Source organism: Patiria miniata, unplaced genomic scaffold (genome assembly GCF_015706575.1).
Source record: "Patiria miniata isolate m_02_andy unplaced genomic scaffold, ASM1570657v1 HiC_scaffold_28, whole genome shotgun sequence".
NCBI classification, from domain to species: domain Eukaryota; kingdom Metazoa; phylum Echinodermata; class Asteroidea; order Valvatida; family Asterinidae; genus Patiria; species Patiria miniata.
This window is the reverse complement of record NW_024037067.1, coordinates 5,307,981-5,329,892: the sequence shown is the minus strand read 5'-3', so window position 1 is coordinate 5,329,892 and position 21,912 is coordinate 5,307,981. Positions and strand designations below refer to the sequence as shown.

The window sequence follows — 21,912 nt, the reverse complement described above, 5'->3', positions numbered from 1 at the left end:
ATGGAAGTATGGTAAAATTGTAAGTCATAAGAGTGTTAGAATCAAAATATGAAACTATCATGTCGTGGATTTAGAAATTGGAAATGTAACATGACAATGTCAGTATAAGATGAGTGAAAATACATCAGCAGGCCTGCCAACTCTCACGAGATGAGACTCGCGCATTTCGGGTTATTCTCACGCACTCACACCCACACGGGATTTCTCCCCCTAAAAAACAATATAATAATAAATGACTCCAAACTCTAAATTGATGTTTTATATGATGATCTTTTGCTCATAAAAATTGGTCACAGTGGTCAGAAATTGCCTCTGATGGAACCACAGAGCATCTAGAATCCAAAAGTTTTCGGGACCCTTAAGTGGGCCCCGAACACCACGCAGTTAAGGCTTTGCGCTATGCGTTCTGATCAAGCTCCATCACCTAATTCTCACTCTCAGCTCTCTCTCAAAGTTGGCAGCCCTAGCCTGCATCAGTGTTTTTGCATCAAAATATGAAATATTTAAGTCGTCAATTTAGAACTTGAAAAAATGTTACATGGCTAGTTGAGGATACAATCAGTGGAAAAAAGTGCATTGATTTCTTCTTCCCACTGAATTTAGCTGTTCCTTCCTCCATGCAAGGACTAAGTTCAGGTTTCAACAACAACCACAAATGATTACTGCATTATGTTGACTTTTTTTTTAGTCATGTTGTACAAGTAGTGGAGGGTGAAGTTTCCTGTCATTGTTGGTTGCAACACTTTGATTAAACAAGGAAGCCGGAGGGAATGTGCGTGTAAAACAAACACGCATGCGATTGGGAATAATGAGGAAACGACAGTCGGAGTGAAAATATCGAGATCCTTCTCCTGTTATTGCACGAACATGTGACTGACGTAAACCAAACAACTGTGGAAGTAATGTAAGCACCGACAGGATGAACGTCATGATGCTACATCATGTTACACTGAAACATGTGGCTTGGTAGAAATTCCCTGCCTTAATTACCCAACCTGTGTGAAATGCATACTCGACATAGTATGTGTACATGGTTACCCAATCTTAACACATAAAGGATGTTGTTTTTCTCTGTCGTGATGGCATAAAGGAGGAAGTTATAAGGTACATGTAACCCTGATATTTTAAAGTTGGGTCCTCCGTCCTCTTCAACAAATCTTTGTTACTGTTAATGAATGTTCAACTTGTATGTTTCATTCCAAAAAAAAAAAAAATTCTTTTTTTTGGGGGGGGGGGGGGACTTCTGCAAACCCTCTATATTACCTCTGAAAAAAATCTTTTTGTTTTGGGCGCAAACAGATCCCCTTTGCAAGCAGACTGGCTACCGGAATTGTTGTCTCGCAGCCAATAATTCAAAATTGTAAAGTAATAATTCAATAAACTTAACATGGGCGATTAGTTTTTGGTCGATGTCTCATTCAAAAGTGAATAACTTTTGTGTTGCCAGAATAATAGCAATTCAGAAAAGGAATCCATTTTTTTGGGATGAAACTCGGAAAAGGGGGGGGGGGAGATTGGGGGGATTCAGGCTACTTTGACAAATTGTGCTGCAGTTCTAGCTTTTTAAAAAATGTAGGCGAATTAAGGGTGGATTTGAAAAGAAAGTTGGGAAAGGTTAAGAGGGAATATCATTACAAACCTTTTCAAAGAAATTTTTCGTTTCCAAATATTCATAAGATTATGAATAGTTTGGTCGCGGTACCTGTGCTGCTATATCAGATTTGAATCAGCAAGCCGACCCTGGCAAGCTCGGTGGTCGAGTGGTAAAACGTCCCCACTAGCAAACAGGAGGTCTTGGGTTCGAGTCCCACCCGAGTAGTAGGTGAATTTTTTTTTTCACAATCACTCGAGACAACAATTAATATATTGTTTATAAATTACGTCAGTGAAGGGCAAAACCATATACTGAATTGTCCAAATACACATATATTTTCACAGAGTAATGCATGACTCAGCTCTGTTTTTGTCGAGTCTTCTCGAGCTATGCCATCTAGTTATTCTATGGGTTTGTGTAGGGGGTTGTGTTCATGGATCACTGCTCCGAAATATTTTTAGCTGTGGGATAGCAGCTCAAAAAATCAGCATGCCACTCCGTTAGTGAGTTAGTTAGTTGGTAACAAACGTTGACATTGTCAATTGTTTCTTCTTATCTTGACCGATTTCAACCAAACTTTGTCAATCAGTAGCCCAGCCTCAACATGTCTCATGACCAAACTGGGGTCAAAGTTCATCATGGGGTCACTGAGGTCAAAAACCAGATTTTTAAAACTCAAAACACTACTCCTTCCAGAAATTACAAGGCACAATCACGTGACTCATGCAGGAACACGAATTCGCTGGCCCACAGCTTCCGAGATATTTCCGATCGAGCTTGTTTTTTTTTAAGGAAGTCTCAATTCTTTCAAATAAGAGCATTGAGCCAGGAAAAGCTGGCTGCATGGTAAAAGATACCAACACTTCTCTCATCCACTTGGATTGACCCTCCATTAGCACAAGAGGGCATGACAGGTGATTCCAACACCAGAATAACAAGATTGTTCTTTCTTTTGCCTGTGGCTTCCTGTGCTTTCCTGTGCCAGACACACCACACACATGCTTGCTTAGACTGTGAAGCAAACATGTTGTGATTTGTGCGTGCAGGGGGAAAATGACGCTTTGTTTATAAACCAAACTTTGGATTGGAAGCAGGGGATGGCTGAAAACCCTGGGCAAATCTTGGCGGGGATCACGGCAAGCCTTTCCATCACTGTGGTTTGACAGCTTAGAAACAATGTAAAAACCCCGGGAGACATTATAGAATCTGTTTATCCAAAGAAAAAAAGTCCTTTAAGAAATAATGTGACTGAACATTACCACATGGACTTCACTTGAGACGTCACACTGTGGCAGGCAAACAAAAGACATTACTGAGACTCTATATAAATAAACAAATGTAAACAACGATGCTCGCCGTAGATAAATGAAGTACAGAACTATTTTTAGTTTCAAAATGGGAATTTAAAGACCATCATCTTTCTAAGGGAAGGGCTAAGATTATATTATAGGTCCGTGATAGGTTCCAATAAAATTTGGTAGAACAGCTTCGGGTCAGGGGTGGATCTAGCTTTTAGGGGGAGGAGGGTGGTTGTTGATATAAAAGAGGGGGGGAGGTGTTGATATAAAAGTGGGGGAGGGGGGTGTGGATATAAAAGTGTGTGGGGGGGGGGGCTGAGTGAAGGCACGCTTTGCTAGGGGGGTTCAGGGCCTTGCCCCGGTACAATTAGAATTCTATCATGCTTTCTCCTGCATTCTAAGGCAATTTGAGAATAAAGTTAGGAACTTTAGCATTCCATTGATTATTTTTGACCCCATTTTACTAGTTCTTAACATCAGCCTGCGGGGAAGGGTTTGCGACCCCCCTCCCCCAACCCCCTCTCTAGACCCGCTACTGCACACACGTTCAATTATGCCTCGGCCCTTGTGACGCACTACAAATTCCAACTATGCATATAAATGGGCGCATGTATAATTGACGTATACCTTGGTCTATGATTCCTACAGTCAAAGCATTTTTTTTCAGTGACATGTTGACTCTAGTTGGGGCAAGCAGACAAATAATTTTTATCTTGGTCAAATATTGTGCATGTCAGATAGCAGTTTGTTATCAGTCAGAATGGTAAAGCACGCCATATCAAGGGTCACTGGTGATTTAAAAAGGGAAGAGAAGGCATTCCAATGCAACTATTCGGGCCCCATGTTTACGACAGACTTAAATAAACAATGGCTGCGTGCCAGGGTATCTAATTTATTTACACTACGGCAGGACCATCCTTAGCCCTGGCCTGCATGCGAACTTGGGGTGACAGTTGGGGTATCTTGACGCAATCTCTTACAAGACACATCATTGTCTCTCCAAGACTGTTTATTTCCAAAACAAAGAAGTTGGACAGGGTTGATCCCCCCAGGCAGATACTCATGGAAGTTTTTATCTTTGCGCTTGTTTAGTTGTTTTTGATCTGCAGCTTTTGATGTGTCTCTTGATATTCTTGTTTTTGAATTTTTTTGCAAGATCCCTTTCAAGGATTCATGCTTGTGTCTTATGATCGGTTTTGTTTATTTCACTAGTAAACGTATTGTTTATGAGTAATGGCAGAATTCCTTAAGGTGATACTGAGGTATTTCACAGGAATGAATTAAACTTTCATCAAATCCAGATCTAACTTGATCGTTTGTTCTTGGGGACAAGACACAAAAAAGACATTTATCGCCTTTACAATGGGAACATTTCAAGGCGCACCAATGCAAAGACAAGTCTACATAAAGTTTCGGGTCTTTGGTTACATTACGATTATGGCTTGCTCATGTGTACACATGGTTTTGTGTACATTGGTAGTTTTATGTACAAGTATGGGGCACTACACATTTCACAGAACCGCGGTTTGAATTATTTGACAACTCCTAAAGCTTCCTGTGGTGAGCAGTGAGACTCTTTCAAGCCGAATAAAGCCGGCATTTTTTTGGGCAAACCTGCATTTTTTAAACTTGGCCTCCAAACACAAATCGTACAAACAGAGAGGGGAAAGTGTTAGAATCAGCGGGACAAAGACGGCGGATTCTATGGCCGTTTTCAAATGAGGAAACCCCGGGGCGATGGGGACCCCAGCTCACAAATGAAGGCTTGCAAGTTGCCCCGCGGGGATCCCTTCATTATTTACACATTACACAACAATGGTTTGGGCACACAGGCAAAATTTCTATACGTCGAAGGTATTCACTGGCTCCTGTACAAATGTTGCAATTATCCAAGGAAAAAAAAAAAGTGTGCGCTCGATCTACGTGCTGGAATTTGCATTACTTTGTATACGGTATTTTATCTCTGTGTCAAGATATTGTTCTTTTTGGCACTAAGTCAAATCGCGGTTGAATATTAACTAAGGGTCAATGAGACGTACATGTGGGGTATTTCATCCAACATGAGACCTAGTCATCTTGCACGATGAAAAGATGGCCTATATGTAAACCGATCGATTGGATATGCTTCATGTGAATATGTAGACCCTCAATATAATCACAGCCCAAGTATGCGCAGTTTAACAACGTATCTAAAAATGCTGCATTTGGGAACTAATGACTGCTAATTAAACCGTATCTTGGGTGAATAGAGAGGGTGGGACTTGGAGCAAATGTGATCTTGTTTGATTATAAAACTTCAAGTTATAGTTTATGACCTGGTTAGTTACAAACTTGTGGTTTACAGCTAGTTAGAGGGTTGGAGCAGATTCAATCTTGTTAGTTATAAACTTCAAGTGACGGTTTATGACCTGGTTAGTTACAAACTTGTGGTTTACAGCTAGTTAGAGGGTTGGAGCAGATGTGATCTTGTTGGTTATAAACTTTAAGTTGTGGTTTATGACCTGGTTAGTTACAAACTTGTGGTTTACAGCTAGTTAGAGGGTTGGAGCAGATTCAATCTTGTTAGTTATAAACTTCAAGTGACGGTTTATGACCTGGTTAGTTACAAATTTGTGGTTTACAGCTAGTTAGAGGGTTGGAGCAGATGTGATCTTGTTGGTTATAAACTTTAAGTTGTGGTTTATGACCTGGTTAGTTACAAACTTGTGGTTTACAGCTAGTTAGAGGATTGGAGCAGATGTGATCTTGTTGGTTATAAACCTCAAGTTGTTGTTTATGACCTGGTTAGTAACAAACTTGTGGTTTACAGCAAGTTAGAGGGTTGGAGCAGATGTTATCTTGTTGGTTATAAACTTTAAGTTGTGGTTTATGACCTGGTCAATTACAAATTTGTGGTTTACAGCTAGTTAGAGGGTTGCAGCAGATTCAATCTTGTTGGTTATAAACTTCAAGTTGTGGTTTATGACCTGGTTACTTAAGAACTTGTGGTTTACAGCTAGTTAGGGCCTACAGTACACTTTACTTAAATACACGTTCTACCCCTCTAGTAAACTTTCATAATTCTTCTAGTCATAGCATGGAGCTGTAACAAAGGAAGTTACCGTAATACATCGACAAGCGTTTCAAAACAAGTTCACCCAAGCACCTTTAAAAGTCAACATCCCCAATACAAGAAAGAAATCATCTGGCACCAAGCCAACAGATAACATGTATACAGGTAACGATGGAACAGGAGGGTGTACAATTATGGGCACCAATACTTTTACATTGCAAGCCATAAGCTTGTGGTATGCAGGTTTTTCACAAGCACAAGTTTTTCCAAGGCCTGTACAGATCCTTTGCTTGTAGGATTGGCATGCCAGCAGACTACCTCTATGCATTTACTGTTACTTAGCAAACAAAACAACTCAAGATGGCTACCGAATACAAACAGTCTATTACAACTTCCCAAGTTGAATATGAAGTGGGACCATGGACCTAAAACATTTAATAGCTCCATGGTGGTATACTGATATTCATCATTTCTATCAACTTCATTAACAAATAGTTTCCCAAGATATCTGTGGCTTCTTGGCAAGCAAATTATGTGAAAAGCCAAAAATAAGATCTACTTCACCAACATTCAGTCTCCCAGAATCTCAATGGCTGGATCACACATGCATCGGATAACCCTTGGTTTTGATGGCTAGTCATGAGATGCTGGGAGTATAATGGTGACCAGTGTTGAAGTTGAACCTGTCACACTTCCTCACAAGTCCTCACAAGTCCATCACATGCACAAGTCCTCCAGTCTCATCCCCTAATACTTGCGACTGGAAATGTGAAACGACTTGTGATCTATGTGTGAATTGACATGTGACAGACTTGTGATAATGAACTGGACTACACTGATGGAGACACGCCCAGAAAGAGGTGGCCCAACCCATCCACCCAATCTGCATGCAGAGTGCAGGCAGCTAACTGTGACTGGGTGACAAAAGCATTCCTCATTTGTTATTATTCATCACCTTGCGATTGGACTTGTGAAAGGACTGATGGAGACACGCCCGAAAAAGAGGCGGCGGCCCAAACCACGCCCTCCTCAACCCATTCTGCATGCAGAGTGCACAGGCTAGACTCAACATTACCTTGTGAGGCAGCTGATGTTCAGTGACTGTGTGTGATCTGTGTAACTCATTATCAACAACAAAGTTGTTGAGGTCGGAGGTGGCGACATGGCTCCAAGTTATGAAGGTGGTAGATGTGGCATGGGATGATGGTGAAGAAGTGCCGGCATCACCTGCTCCAGGTCTTCATCCACTTGCTTGGTCTCCTTGTGCTAAAGACTACTGAAATCATGAAAAACGCAGACTCGGTGACACTTGTTAAATGTCAAGCGTCCTCCAGTGATTTTCAAAACAATTTGGCAGGCAAAAGTGATTTCATTTGAAGATACCTTCCTGCTCAACAAATCAAAAAATGAAAAAGTGTATTTTGGACAAAAACAAAATATACTTTACCTCCATTGTTGACGAATAAAGTCCTTTCAAGTTGAAGACAGAGAGATGATGACACAGATGCTTGTTTCCTTTCTGATGATAATCTTTTACTAAAAAACAAGAACGAAGAAAAGAAAAACCAAGTATGAAAACCTACTCATGTGGGAGTTATAAGTTTGAGCCAAAAAGATTTTGAGGCTAAATTCCATCTGCACTTCCCATAAAGAAATGATCACTTCGCCTTTTAGATAATTTTCGTTATTCTGGAACCGTCTCCTTAAGGCATACAGGATCATTCGCATTTGTCCCGAAAGAAATCCATTAAATTATTAGCCTACTTGGATTAAAGATCATACTGGTACTAAAAATTACTCCGTCTGGCTTGCTGACATTAAGCAATGTAGGTGATTTCCAACGATCAGTCAGATGACTGATCCAAAGGTTGCCCTTTTTTATCAAAAAGTGAAATATCCACAGATCGAGCTGAACCTTTAACAGATTAGCTTTTTAAGGTTCTTCTTGGGGTTTTAAGTGGTTGTTATTATTGGTAATTAACCAAATCTGAAAAGCAAATGATCCTCTAAGCAAGTAGCAACAGTAGTCAGGGTAAAACAGATTTCGTTTTCACAATTTATCAGAACCATCCATGTCTTTCCCCCTTTAATTTGCTGCCATCACAAATAACCAAAAGACATAATTTATTTTCGCTTCAAAAGCACATACTTTCTGAAAAAACAATTTGATGCACATCTACTCAGCAGAAAAGGGCACATTATTTCCCCTGTTTAGTAGAACAAGCTACTTTTCCATAAAATGCATCAATTGATGGCATCCTTTGGGGAAAAGCTTGGTACTTGATATGAAGTTGATGAGAGAGATGTCTGGCTTGTGTTCCTGATGGCAAGAGGAAAAGCACATGGTTTCTCAAGGCCTTTGCTCTTCCAGGGTAAACTGATAGGGATAAATTGACCATTAAATGAAGCATTTGGAATCAATTTCTTGTGGGGTCTGCAAGGTCAAACTAAGTGAGAGAGAGAGAAAATACTTCACTGAGTTCACTCTCAAACTTAGAATTGAAATCAACCACCTTCTGGTGTAGAAAGAGAGGATCTTTTGTTGTATACACTAATAAATGTTGGTGTTTATTAATTTCAAATTTATCCTTGCATACTTCTTCTCATTCTTGACAAGGCCAAATCAAAACAAGATACGAATCAAGACGAAATCATTTACAAATTTCTCACAGCTAATCCAGGTAGTTTTTGTCCCTTCTGATCACAGCATGTACAATGTGCACTACATGGCTCGTATCATTTCTCAATGGCCACACTGTTTTGAACAAACAAAAGGGACACAGTTTGTTGTGCAGGGGAAACCTTGGGTTGTCAGAACTTGGCAGGCAGATCTGCTTTGGATGTGAATGTTGACAGTTCATTACAGCTTCAAGGTTTACCAGACAAATGCCACCATTCCTAACATTTCTCTCAGGGCCCTGGGATTGTTTCTTTACAATAAAATGAGCTTAAAGTCTAACAACATGGCCTATAATGGATTAGGGACAAGGATTTCTTATTGGGAGAGGGTGCAAAGTTTGTGGAGAGGGTACAGGTCGTAGTGGCACTCTTTAACTTGAGGTCAAGCACTGACTTGCAATTGTGATAGTGTCGATCCAATTGGTTAGACACCTATCCAATGGGTTCGGCCAGATTGTGCCAGGATCACAAAAGGCAGAAACCTGAAGGATTGTGGGCCCCGGGGTCAAGTACTCTGTCCTTGCCATGGAAACAAACACCTGTGCTCCCCCGCAGTCTGACCTACCTGTTCTGGCGGGTTGCAGACTGCTGGCAAGTTACAGTGGAGGGGTTGAGACCTACTGATCGGAAATCCTGATGTTTGCTCTGTCTTGTTTGGCTGGCTGGTTGCAATGAATGATCTCTTGGAAAGCCTGTGGGTGTATTACAAGTACAGCAAACAGAAGAAAAAAAAGATTGAACAGGAAGTCGTAGATAGATCATTTCTGGATCCTTAGATAATGAGAAAATCCAGCCAATTTGTATGGTTCCACTGGCTTAACTGTTTTTCAAAGATGTGGTTGTTATAAATGAGTTTGTTTGGACAGAGCCAGGATTGTTCTGTCGCAGAGAGTGCATCATCGGATCAAGGAGAAAATCTTGGAAGGATGTTACATATGAGAGGACCTGACACTGGCTTAAGCATTACAAAGTTTTGGTTAAAAAAATAGCAGTTTGTAGCAACAAAGCCAGGTTTCATCACAGACTGACTCATATGGAGTTGGAGCATATCACTTACGCCAGATGGGACATATAAACCTGTACTTCTAAGTGGAAAACAAATAAAGGAATTGTTTTCCCTTTGAGCTCAGCAAAAATCATCCTGATCCCATCTCTTAAGCAACCCAACCCACTCACAACTAAAAAAACAAAAAAAGGGAACTTTTTTACTCAGCTCGAAGGAATTTCATACACAACATATAGCAGTTTCAAAGAAAGGCTGTACGTTTTATGACATGCACATGTAGTTCTTTTCTTGCCTTCCCTTTCTGATGACCTGTTTAAAGGTATAGTCCATCATTTGTAATTTGTGCATTACGTCGTTTGAAGCAAGTGCTCAAATTCTAAAGAAGGGTGCTTAACAGCTAACCTGCTGAAGTTTCATCTCAGCTTCAGCTGTATATTTCGAGAAAAACAACATTCTAGGATCTCGATTTCAAATCAAATGTTGCTAAGTCATGTTTTGAATTGGGCCTGAATTCAGCGCCCCGAGACACATTCTCACTGAGCCGAATGCAGCAACGCGATGTCGCGCACTGATCCGAGGAATTATAGCAACCGCGTGCGCGTGTGCGTCGTGCCAACGCTTGCACGCACTTCGCCTATTGAAAAAAAAAAAAAATACTAACGGACATTTCCAACAGCGCTTCTTAAGACACACCGTTGGAAAGGCCTTTTCTTGTTGATTTCTTCAAAATGACAGCTTGCCAGAAAGAATAATTTCACAGGGAGTTTAGTCCCCTCACTATCTTTCAACCAAGTATGTTTTTCAACAATAAATACGCCAGTTATTTTTTGGATAGCTGCAAATGATGGACTCTGGCTTTAAATCTATATTCCAAGGGCCTCTGTGTATTGGGATTTTAGTCCATAATTGAACGCACGGTTTTACCAAGAATACTGCCCTCTATGGGTTTGCTCCAACTTCTGACAACTGGCATTCACCCTTGTCGCCTCTTAATTAAAACATGAGACGTGTGGGGAGGCAACGATGACAGGTTTGGGCCCAATTTCATGGCTCTATTTACTGCTAGTTAACAATCATCCCCACTCACTGTAGAAGAAAATTCTGTGCTTACGGTTAGCAATATTTCACAGGTTTAGTGAGGAGTTTTGGCTTATACGCATGCGTACATCCTGTGTTAACAGGGTTAGCGCAGAATTGTATTGCTAACACTGTAAGCACAGAATGGCGATCGTAAGCGGGAATTCTGTGGTTAGCAGAAACGTGAACTTATCCACAGGTTGGACAGGATTAATGTTTAACAGGATTTACTCCTTGCTATTAGCTTAACTGATTTGGATATAGACATATTTTTAATGAGGAATATAACTAGGTTTTAATTTATTATAAGATGGAATAGGTTTTAATTAAGTATACATTTTTATCATGTACTAATTGCTCTTGGCCTCTTGTATCCATACAAGTAACCTATTACTGATGTGCTTAGTAACTTTGAACTTTACTTTATTGACTGCTGGTCCGTCAGTCAGTTGGTTGGTTTTCTCTTTGGTTGGTTTGCTGGTTGTTGGTCAGTCGTTTGGTTGGTTTGATGTTGTGGTGGTCAGTCTGTCTCTTTTTTAGTCACTGTTCCTGTAAATCTGTGTGATTTTTGTGAGATCCCTGAATGTTTTTAACCCTTATTATTAATGTTTAACCTTATAAGTTGTTTTTGTAATTCTGTTTAATTTTTAATGTTTTAATTTTAATTTGTTTTTAACTCGATTGTACTGCGCCTTGGATGATTTGGATATATGGCGCTATATAAATGCTATTATTATAAATCATCTGTCCATGATCAGTGGCAAGTTTGTTGCATTAAAAACAACAGGCACAATAATTTATCACAAAGTTGTGAATCATTGCTGGGTACATTTCTTATTGCTGAGAGTGCACAAAGTGCACAGTGAAATAAATCACCAAATTAGGAGGGAAAGTGAGTTCACCTTTCAGGAAAACCCCTCCTAGAAGTGTAAGTATTTGGCAGCTCTCCAGATCCTTGTTATTTGGAAATTCAAGGATGCCATTGGCATCTGGTATTCTGGCCGGCTTTTGTCGTAAACACATCTCCACTTGCTGGTTTTGGTCTAGCAGTTTGCAAATCGAATGAATCTGAACACAGCAGAAAACGAAACATGGGAAAAAGATCAAAATGGATTAAAGTTGTTTTTAAAATACTGCACATATGTTAACATGTGAAGTACAAAACCACATAGTCCCAGTTACATGGAGCACAATGGTCCAATGGTTACGGTGTTTGACTCATGTGCCGTGGTATGCTGGTTCGAACCCTGATGGGGAACACAGTGCTTGTGTTCTTGGGCAAGACACTTCACTACAATTGCTTTTCTCCACCCAGGAGTAGAAATGGGTACCTGTGAAGGCTAAGAACAGATTGTGTTGATCTTGAGCTGCTGCCAAAAAAAAATGGCTCTATGGCCTGATAAACAGGGGTAAAACCTTTGGTACAAAGCACTTATAAGCACCACATTATCATTATCATTATCTAACTTATTATGTATAGAGGGTAGGAGTTGAACGCATTAGGCAAAAAAAAATATATATTTCTGCTTCCGATTACATGGCATTTGAAGATAGGGTAGGTAGGTAGGGAAAAGTTTTTTCTTTGAATTTTTTTTGTGCTTGATCATATGGAAGCATCGGCGTGTAATCAAGGGTACAAGGTAAAAATTGATGGTTTTGGATTTTTTTTCCTCATTTTTCCCATAAAAAAAATTAGGGTAGGGGCTGTCAGAATAGGGTAGGTTGGGAAACCGGAAGCAGAACTAAGTCTATCTTTTTTTTGGCCTTACTTACAACCACTGATGAGGACCTCATCTTGCTGCAATCCATTTTCCTGAAGCTGAGCAGGATAAAAGGATCACCAATTTTGCCAACCTTCGAAAAAGTAAATAAAAATTACAAATTATTGGGAAAGTTTATTCAAATTTAAATATATACCGGGGTATGTTGATCAACATTTATGCTAACTACATTACACTGATACACGCTTGTAATAAGAAGAAAATTTTAAAGTTTATTTATCAAAAATATCTTAATAAGAGCTGAAATTCAATGACCTGTATAAATTTAACTTCCAAGGGAAATTTAATTTATTTCCTGAAAATCTAAGACAAAAAAGGTGTCTTAAGTTCCTCCCCCCCCAACTAATTTTTTTGGCTGGGGGGGGGGGGGATGGCCCCCGTCCCCCCCCCCCCCCCCTGCATCAACCATTGAATGCTTTGAAAGACAAAGAATCTGTAAACAAATTCCCAGGTTAACATAAGTTCAATGTATTTTTAGAAGAGGGATTCGTGAAATTGTAGTAGGATGAGTAGGATCTTTTAATAGGGGTGTTCTGAGAATTATCGTCATCTAGAGTCCTCCGTGTTTAAGCATTTCCACAAGCCTACTGGTAATGCCATCAAACTCGGAAGTACGTGCAGCACATGATTGATGTCACTAACAAACCACTGTGGAATAGGATGCTAAACCAACATTTTTTAGTATAAATGTGATGTCTGATTTTTAATGGGGTACACTCAAGGGTCAGATGATCTGCTTTTAAATGGGTTATCTGTAGGAACCAGCAAGCGATAAGAAACAGGAGGCCCAGGGGTGATACATGTAGATATTATCTCTTCAGCTTTTGTGTACTGTACAAAATGTACATGGATAGTATATCTGTCATAGTTGCATATTATGGGCCCCATAATGGCCTCCCTTCTTGGAAGTATCATAGAGGGATTTGAATATTGAAAGTACGAACAAATCCATGCTATCTGCAACTGCAAATACCCCCTCCATCTTTCTAGAAAACCCAATTGTGCTATTTGAAAGTTGGAGCTATTCCTTGTTTTCAAGTGCTGTGGCCTCGTGGTCAAGGGCACTGATTCGTGGTCTGTGGGTAAAGCTGCAGGCTGTGGGTTCGAGTCCTGGCGGGGTCATGGTGCGTGTGCCCTTGGGCAAGGCACTTTGTCACTCATTGCTTCTCTCCACCCAGGAGTAAATGGGTACCTGTAAGGGCAGAGATGGTTATTGTGATTGAATTAGCTTCCTTGCGCCAGCTGTATACTCCCCAGGGAGCTGAGATGGTATTTGGAATGTTTCATGGGCCCAATGAGCAGGGGTAATAATGATGTACCGGTAGCACCGTGAGCCCCAGTACCTGGTGGATATGGCGCTTGATAAATATCCACTATCATTATTATTTTCAATTCAACAGTAGTTGAAGTTAATAGCATTTTCAATGGTTCACTTAAACTGTTCACAGAAAAGTACTATGATTGATTAACGTACTAGTGTGGCACAGTTAAATTTTGTCCCGACCATTCATCTCACAGGTACAACAGTAAACAGAACTCAAATCCCGATGAAATACCCCAAAGGATCCACAAAAAAGTTGTGATATTAGTTTTCCGTCAAGTAATTACAACATGTTAAGATACACTGCATGTTCAGTATAGAGCAAGTGCTGTAATATGGGCTCCGTGCGCAAGAACCCCCTCAATGGGAAGGAAGGGAGAGTTGGGGGAGACCACTGGAAAAGACATTCGAACGCATCACCGACGACGCTTGAAGCTCGCACGAAGACGCTATGGAATTTGTGCACGTTCCGAATAAAAATCAGTCTCGCATACTTCGAACTACACGCGTGCAAACCAGTACGCGCTGGCAGTGGTAGTGTGTTCCCTCCACTGGTTCTCGAAAGTGGTCAAAAAAGCAACTTCTAGTGTTCGCAAACTGAATCCATGGATAGTGCTTTTCTGGTTTTGACTTTTGTTGCTTCAGGCACTGCACGTGTCTAAGACATCAAGCCCTGTGCTCTTGTCTGAGCTGCTCAAGCTGGGGAACTCTTGACGATATGCTATTACACTCTGCCCTTAGCTAGAGTCCAACACTGTGCTGAACACAAGCAAACAGGCTTTCCAGGGGGTGCTGGTGGTGGACGGCCATCTGTGTATCCTTCATGATCAAAACACTCCCCCCTGGAGAATCAAGAAGCGTTTACTTTCAGACAGAAATGTTGGACTGGGGCATTGAGATTTTGTGACAATAACACCAGGGGAGAAACCAGTGGTGAAAGATGTACACATTACTGCATGCAGTTTGGCTTCTACACAACAAATGAAATCACCACTGTGTTTTATTCATATTCAAGTTGGAGACGTACATTGTATACTTGTTTTTTGAGAGGCAGATTATATACAGCCTGTCTCCAAAAAAAAAATGGTACAATCAGAAAAAAAATTGGTTAAATATGAAATTTCAAAATAAGTCATTCTTACTTGGCATAATATTAAAGAACAAAGACTGGGCTTTCCAATAGTGTTTGTTTGATCTTATTTGCTTTTGTCAATTCAGAGATATAATCAATTTAGTGCGATACACCAAAATCGATTTTGTGCCACTTTTATGCATGGGCAGAGTTGTTTCGAGTACTGTGCCATGCTGTCTTGAAGCTCACAAAAGATTGCAACTTGGCAAAAGAAACAAACTCGATTTTTGTGTTCCGCAGTAATCTGGAGTTATCTCTGGATTGACAAAAGCAAATGAGATGGAACAAAAAGTATTGGAAAGCCTGGTCTTTTTTCTTAATGTGAAGATCAAAACGACTTACTTATGTTGAGATTTAATATTGAAAAAAAAAATCGTTTTCGATTGTACCATTTTTTTTTTAGACAGGCTGCACTTACATCTGTAATTGATAAGTTTTCTTTTCTTCGGTATACAGTTTGCAGTTTCTACATTCATTATAAATGCAAAACAGATGGCTGGTCATTGTTTTCGAACTTCCATATAACCGACTGTAACAAGATAATTAATAAGTGTTAACTGGTACATGTATGTCACACAGACTCACAGAGGTCACACAAATAGCTTGCCTTTTTCAAAAGAAATGATTCTTGAAATATCAACTGTACACTAGGAAAGTCAACTCGAACCTCAAAAACTCACCTCAAAAAGTCAACTTGACTCTCAAAAAGTCAACTCAGATCTCAAAACTCTAAAAGTTAACACAGAACTCCAAAATTTAACTCAATTAAAAACTCAAAAAGTCAAAGACAAGAAACCCTTACAATTTATCAAATCCATCTCTGTACATCTGCCACAGCAACACTTTGGAACATACATTTTAACTTTGGAACTTTGTAAAGAAAAAAAGCTGGCCAAAAACTGAATCAAAACCTGCACCTTTAATTGTTACTCTAGATAACAGAGTGTCAGAGTTGTCAAAAACTACTGTAATACAATGCGATATATACAACGCAATGATGAAGATATGAGTGTAGGATAGCTGAAACCAGAGAAGATTACTGCAAAAAGAGCTCCTTTGGACCAAGGGCATCATTTCAATTTAATATTCAACTATTCAGGCATGCAACTGTACATTCACAAAAAAAGAGGAAATTCCAAAATTCAGAAGACTTTGTACAGTGTTTTTCTATTTTGAATGACAGAAATGGGAATAAAAAATGAGGAAATCAGCTGATCCGGGGAAAAGTTGCATGCCTGACTATTAAACTGTCCATTGCATACTTTTTGTACATTGTATGCACAAAACACAACGCATATGAAAAGTCCATTGTAAAAACGTTAATTAAGCATTTATTTTTTGGCACTTAAAAGGGAACAGAACAAGCAAGTAGGCCTTTCTAAATTAGTTAGTATTTGAGATTTTTATTTCAGACTTAAGATCAAAAATTGTTTTGAATTATGATCCTGATCCTTTACAAGCAAAACAGCAGGAAACTTCATGCCCTCGACAAAAAAAAAGCATGTTTGTTTTAGAGATGATGTTTCTTGGTTTTTTTACAACAAAGAGAGGCATTTTAAGAACTTGACTGTCATTTGGGATTCTCTGCTGTTCTGTTAAAAATGAGAACCTTCTCGGTTATCATTGGATTGCAGTGATGGCACGGCTGCGTTTTGAACTTCGGGGTCAAGCTGACTGGCACGTTGGTTGTTTCTTGTGCAAATCCGCGAAAAGAACTGCCGAGCTCGAGTGAACCAACTCAGGAGGATCTGTTGGCACGGCAACAGTCTCTTCCGTAGCATGGCTTTGCTAGCAGCGCGGACGACGCCGTTTCTGCAAAAGTACACAACGATGTTGCAGAGGCCGCTACAAAACGAAACAACTAAAAAAGTGTTCAGTAAAAAAGCTACGTTATTAGCGTACATGTACGTAGCCACCAATTTAGCCAGGACGAAAGGGGTGCAGGTCACGGCAAAGACTAGAGTCATCACACGGGTTGTCTTGGAGGCCTTTTGCGCTTGGTTCTGCAGAGCAAGGCGTTGCTGGTTGTCATGGTTACCGTCTCCATTAGCATCTCCATTAGCAACCACTCCAATCTGAGCTGCATGATGTCGGGCTAATGTTGATAGCCGGATGTATATCACTACAGTTACAATCAGTGGGAGGATGACAAGAACAATCAGATCCAACCAATGTAGAGCATTAGCCAGGTTCAGTTGAAACACACACACCTTAACGTTGTCGATGTTGTAGGTATTCGAGCCCTTCATGTTGTCGACGTTGGAGGTTTTCCAGTCCACCGCGCTAGCATAAATGAGTGATGAAACAAGTGATAGAATCCAAAGTGCCGCTACCCCAATGTAAACTCGTTTCACCGTGACGATATTGTGGTAACGCAAGGCCCTAGTCACGGCAATGTACCGATCGAAATTGAGGGCCAACAGCGACGTCACTTTTACGACTTGAATTATCTGTAAAAGAAACGCCTGGAATCTACAAGCATCTGAGTTTTGCCTTCCCGAGTCTGAAATTTCAAAAAGGTACACCAGAAACATGGGCAACACACAGATGAGGCCATTCAGTAAGTCAGCCAAGCTCAACGACGTCATGAGAACCTGTGGGGCTTCATTGATGATGGACCTCACTTTCCACAGGACGATGATACAAAACGTGTTGCTTACGATGATGGCAACCATTAATACACACAAGACTATAGTGAACAACGCTTCAAAGAACTCCATGATTTCAAAAAAACTGGTTGAATATAAAGAAGTTAAATCTCTTCCCAATTGACTTGTTACTGCAGTGCACAGATCTGACACTAAACCTCCTCAGTACATGTTGTCAGACACAAAGTGAAAAGCAGGGATCTGATGTTTGCCATCCACTATATAAAACTGTGCTCCTTTTTTTAGGGGGAGGTTCACTTCACTAATTACTGATTACAAACAGACAGCCTTGATTAAAATTGATGGACTGACATACATACTCTGCCACATGTTAATGTTTAAACCCCATTAGGCCAAAAAAAATAATAAGTCGGTCTCTGGTCAGCGCGCCTGTCGATTTTAATCCTACACGTCAATCTTTTTTTTTTTCCCAAAATGCTCCGCGGTAGCTCCAACAGCGCCCTCTATTGCCGCACCTCCTCAACTTTTTTTTACCAAAGAGCACCAAGGAATGGGAAATTGCACCAAGGCAAATGATCGCTAGCACCAAGGCAAATTATGGAGGACACCAATGTACACGAGGACACCAAAAAAGCAAAAAAATATCCCACCTTGTCTGTACAATCCAAGATTGAAGAAAAAAAAAAGAAGCCCCCCCCCCAAAAAAAAGCCACGTCCCTGCGTCAATTCCGGAACTTTGGCTTTACTTAGACATGTATGCAAGATAAAAGGAATTCCATATTACAAGAAAAGCTGTGCACACTATAAATTGGCTTAAAATATAAAAAAAATTGACAAATAGATAAATGATAAATATGAAAGAATATGGGTTATTACTTTTTTCTCTAATAAAAACAAAAATAACTGCTAATGAAAATTCTTCCGTTTCTTATCTTTTAAAAAATTTAAGGTACTTGGGGGCAATCAACGTGTACGTAATATATTTCTGGTTCTGTTCATTAAAGCAGCACCGACAATGGACAATCAAACTAAACAACTGGGCCTAGTTGTGCACGTTATGGACAGCTGCTCAAGAAAAATCACTTTAAAATGCTGAACCTGAATCGTGTCTCTTTAATCTCTCGGGCAATAACGATCCAGGAAGGCTAGGTTCTAATTAGTCTCATCTTGACAGAGCACTCAGTCTCTGACAAAAGCCATTTGTTAGATTAACGATGTGCTCGTTATCTGTTCAGCTAGAAAAATTACTGTGGACAGTTCTAATTTATTAGGGCTGAAGGACTCAGTTTTTTAAAGCTTTTAGTAAAGGCTACGTGTATTAGGCAAAAAGAAAAAATAATTTGCTTCCGATTACATGGTTTTTAAAAATAGGATAGGTAGGTAGGTCATTTTTTTCTTTTTTGGCAAATTTTTTTGTGTACGAACTTATGGAGGTGTTTGTGTGTAGTCGAGGGTAAAAGGTAGTAATTGATGATTTTCGGGGTTATTTTCTCATTTTTCCAAAAAAAAATACTCCGTAGGTAGGGGCTGTCAAAATAGGGTAGGAAAAGCAACCAGAATCAGAACTAGTATTGTTATTTTTTTTGTGGCTTTAGTTAGGTTGCATTTCATTTTATGCAATTTTTTTTACAAAACACAAGCTTAAAACCCTAACTCCCTACGGTGGGTGAAACATCATAATAAAATTGGACGATTCCTTACTGTTAGGGTTAAGAATTTATTTATTTTCGAGAGATTGGGAAGTGGTGGAATATTCTTTGGCTTGTGTTTTGAGTTGCGGAAAATGAAAAACAAGAGCTAATTGTTGCATCGAGGCAACAAATCTGCCATTTTTAGGAATTTGTATAAAAGACAATAAGATTCAATCAAAGTATCTTGCCAACCCCCCCCCCCCCCCCCAAAAAAAAAACCCCAGACCTATCAAACTTGACACATTTCATATGCATTTTCCAACTGTTTCAGTGTGGTCAGATTGTTTCTGTGGAGCTAGCTATAGCTGAACTTGTGAGGGCGCTATTTCTTTTTATCATAAACTTGAGAGTGAGATAAAGGAGAATGCTCATAATCAGTTTCCCTAAAACCACAATGGGCCAAAACAAAATGCTTCCAAAATGCTTCCACCAGGCAATGTACCCTTTACATCTAAATATTCAGTCAGGCAGTGACAGAATTGAAAGTGAAACTTGTCTCAACAGAGCATGCAAACTGACCAAAGGAAAAAAGAGACATTTTGCAAGAATATCACACGACTTCTAACATGTCTTTCAGCAACTTGTCACAAGTTACTTATGTACTGTGCGTCAGGTATCTTGCTCAAATTTTTGAAATTAATTTAAAAATGACCAAACAATTTATCTGACATATTGATATATGAATACTCCTTGATAGTATACATAGACCAAAACAAAAATGAAGACAAAATTAATAAGTAGTTTTTAGAAATAACATGAAGCATTTCACTACACATTAATTTGAAAATGTTGTCACTATCAGTATCACAAAATATCAAAACCTCAATTCTCAAATGGATCAATTCCAAATATGTAAGCACTGAGATGTAGATAGGACAAATACGGATCCTGCTGTATCAGGTGTAAGTTAAGTGTATCGCTGTATTAATATTTCCATGGGGGGGGGGGTGAAATACAATTATCAGAAGGAGGATTGTAAACTGTTTAAGGGAACGAATTTCGGGGTCCACTTTTGCGACCCCATAAATTCGAGCTGTTTGGATGCTAGTTGTGATTTCATTCGTGAAGTGTTCGTCTTTTGCGGACGTTGAAGAAACCACTATTTTTGCATTGGTGATTGGTCACCGCTGTTCCGGAGACACACAACAGACACACAACGTATATATCGTACACTGAGAACGACTCGAAAAACGTATTTGAGCTCCGTCGTTTCCGATGTAAACAAGCGGGTTTTTTTTGTCTTTTCTCGGGAACGGTAAGACATTAGGTTTGTTTCCTTCCAACCAGATGTTTGAAATAGGCCAAGTAAACAATCCAAAACATGAAATTTTCGAGGATTTCAGGACCTTGTGCCCCTTTAAGTTTAATGAGAAGACTAGGCCTATAAGGCAGAGGTAGTTGGGCTAGGCAGAAGTCTGCTTACAATGTTCCATATAAATGACTGCAAGTGCACATGCAACTTGTTTTTGTGCAGAGCTTCAAATCATTTTGTAAAAAAACGAACAGAACAAAACATATTGCTAGTTTTATGCTACAACGTGTACCTTTAAAAAATAAAATACACGTAGGGGACGATGATACGACCTGTGAATGACACGACCCTGTCAGCATGGTCAGGATTTTCTGACGTTTTTGGTAAGTTTTTCTTATCATGACTTGAAGTTTGGGTGGAGTAGCTTTGTATAGTTCCAATAGGCTAGATACAGGTTGTACATGGGGATGTCTATTGATGTGTAGTATGCCTTTAGTCTAACTAAACTATCTAAAGTTTAGATAGGCTAGTTTAGTTATTTTAAATATTAACGAGTATCTCTACAGAAATTCCTGACAAAAAACTTTATCTAAGACTAACGACTAAAGTATAGACCCTAAAAACACAAAATAAATGATGAAACACTTACTTGAAAGCTTGATATCTCAAAAACATATTGGGAAGTTCGTCGAATAACTTCTTTTCGCAGTTTGCAAGATTTCTAGAGAGTCTTGCTCACTGGCGACAGTCTTAACGTTAGTACTGACACTGACAGTGCAGTAAAATGCACGCCGCGCTAGCGCTTTGCATGCTATGCATGCTGGTTTCGGACGGACAAGTTTGGACTTGTCCGCGACATGTGGCGTTGGCCTGGTAGACAAATGACATAAAATAGAATGGTGCCTAACCTTTGGTATGCGGGCGTAACCTTGGTATGCGGGCGTAATAGCAGCACATGACGTGGATACTAGATCCACAAAACTGTCGTCTGCTAAACGGTGAATTACAACAGCGCCCTCTAACGGTACAATGCGTAAAAACGTGGGAACTTTTGACCAATCCGAAGGCGTAATCAAGAAGTGGAACAAATCGGTTTGTCAATCAGTAGGGCGCCTCCACGAGATAGACAGCAGCGCAAAGCCAGCATGCTCGCTCTATATCTTTAGCATAAAATGTTGGTTGTTAAAGATCGAAATAAATACTCTAGTTGAGTGACGGGAGAGTTTGAAATCAATAAACAGGTAGGCTAATTCCAAGAGCTGTGCATAACTGACGTAAATTAATAAATCTCCGAGGTACCAACAAGGTTTGGATAGGTTTGACAAACTTTCGAGCAATCCGAAGTGTAAATTAGAGTTGATGTACAACAATGCTTCATCTAAACTTGTCCTAAATTGTTAACAATGAAATGACAGTGGCG

General features: G+C 39.8%; 2 protein-coding genes across 5 annotated transcripts in view; both read right to left on the bottom strand.

Annotated features, from left to right (window-relative positions):
* The window catches only part of LOC119734716, a 44,465-nt gene that overhangs the window by 19,282 nt on the left and 3,271 nt on the right, over positions 1–21,912 (bottom strand). Inside the window, exons 1-6 of one of the 4 annotated variants that reach the window (XR_005272105.1) lie at positions 21,142–21,277; positions 12,480–12,560; positions 11,609–11,774; positions 9,189–9,315; positions 7,392–7,480; positions 7,020–7,220 (exon numbers count right to left, since the gene is read on the bottom strand). Coding sequence is in view for 3 of the 4 variants with exons in the window: in XM_038208254.1 (XP_038064182.1) it covers positions 7,168–7,220; positions 7,392–7,480; positions 9,189–9,315; positions 11,609–11,774; positions 12,480–12,560 (516 nt within the window). In the remaining variant the exon portion in view is untranslated. Of the gene's footprint in view, positions 1–7,019; positions 7,221–7,391; positions 7,481–9,188; positions 9,316–11,608; positions 11,775–12,479; positions 12,561–21,141; positions 21,278–21,912 lie in introns of those variants that run through there. The other 3 variants (XM_038208254.1, XM_038208255.1, XM_038208256.1) reach the window with 3 other exon arrangements.
* LOC119734714 (melanocyte-stimulating hormone receptor-like) lies at positions 16,505–18,063 on the bottom strand. The gene has a single exon (XM_038208252.1). The coding sequence runs from the start codon at positions 17,658–17,660 to the stop codon at positions 16,536–16,538; it is 1,125 nt and encodes a 374-aa protein (XP_038064180.1). The 5' UTR covers positions 17,661–18,063; the 3' UTR covers positions 16,505–16,535.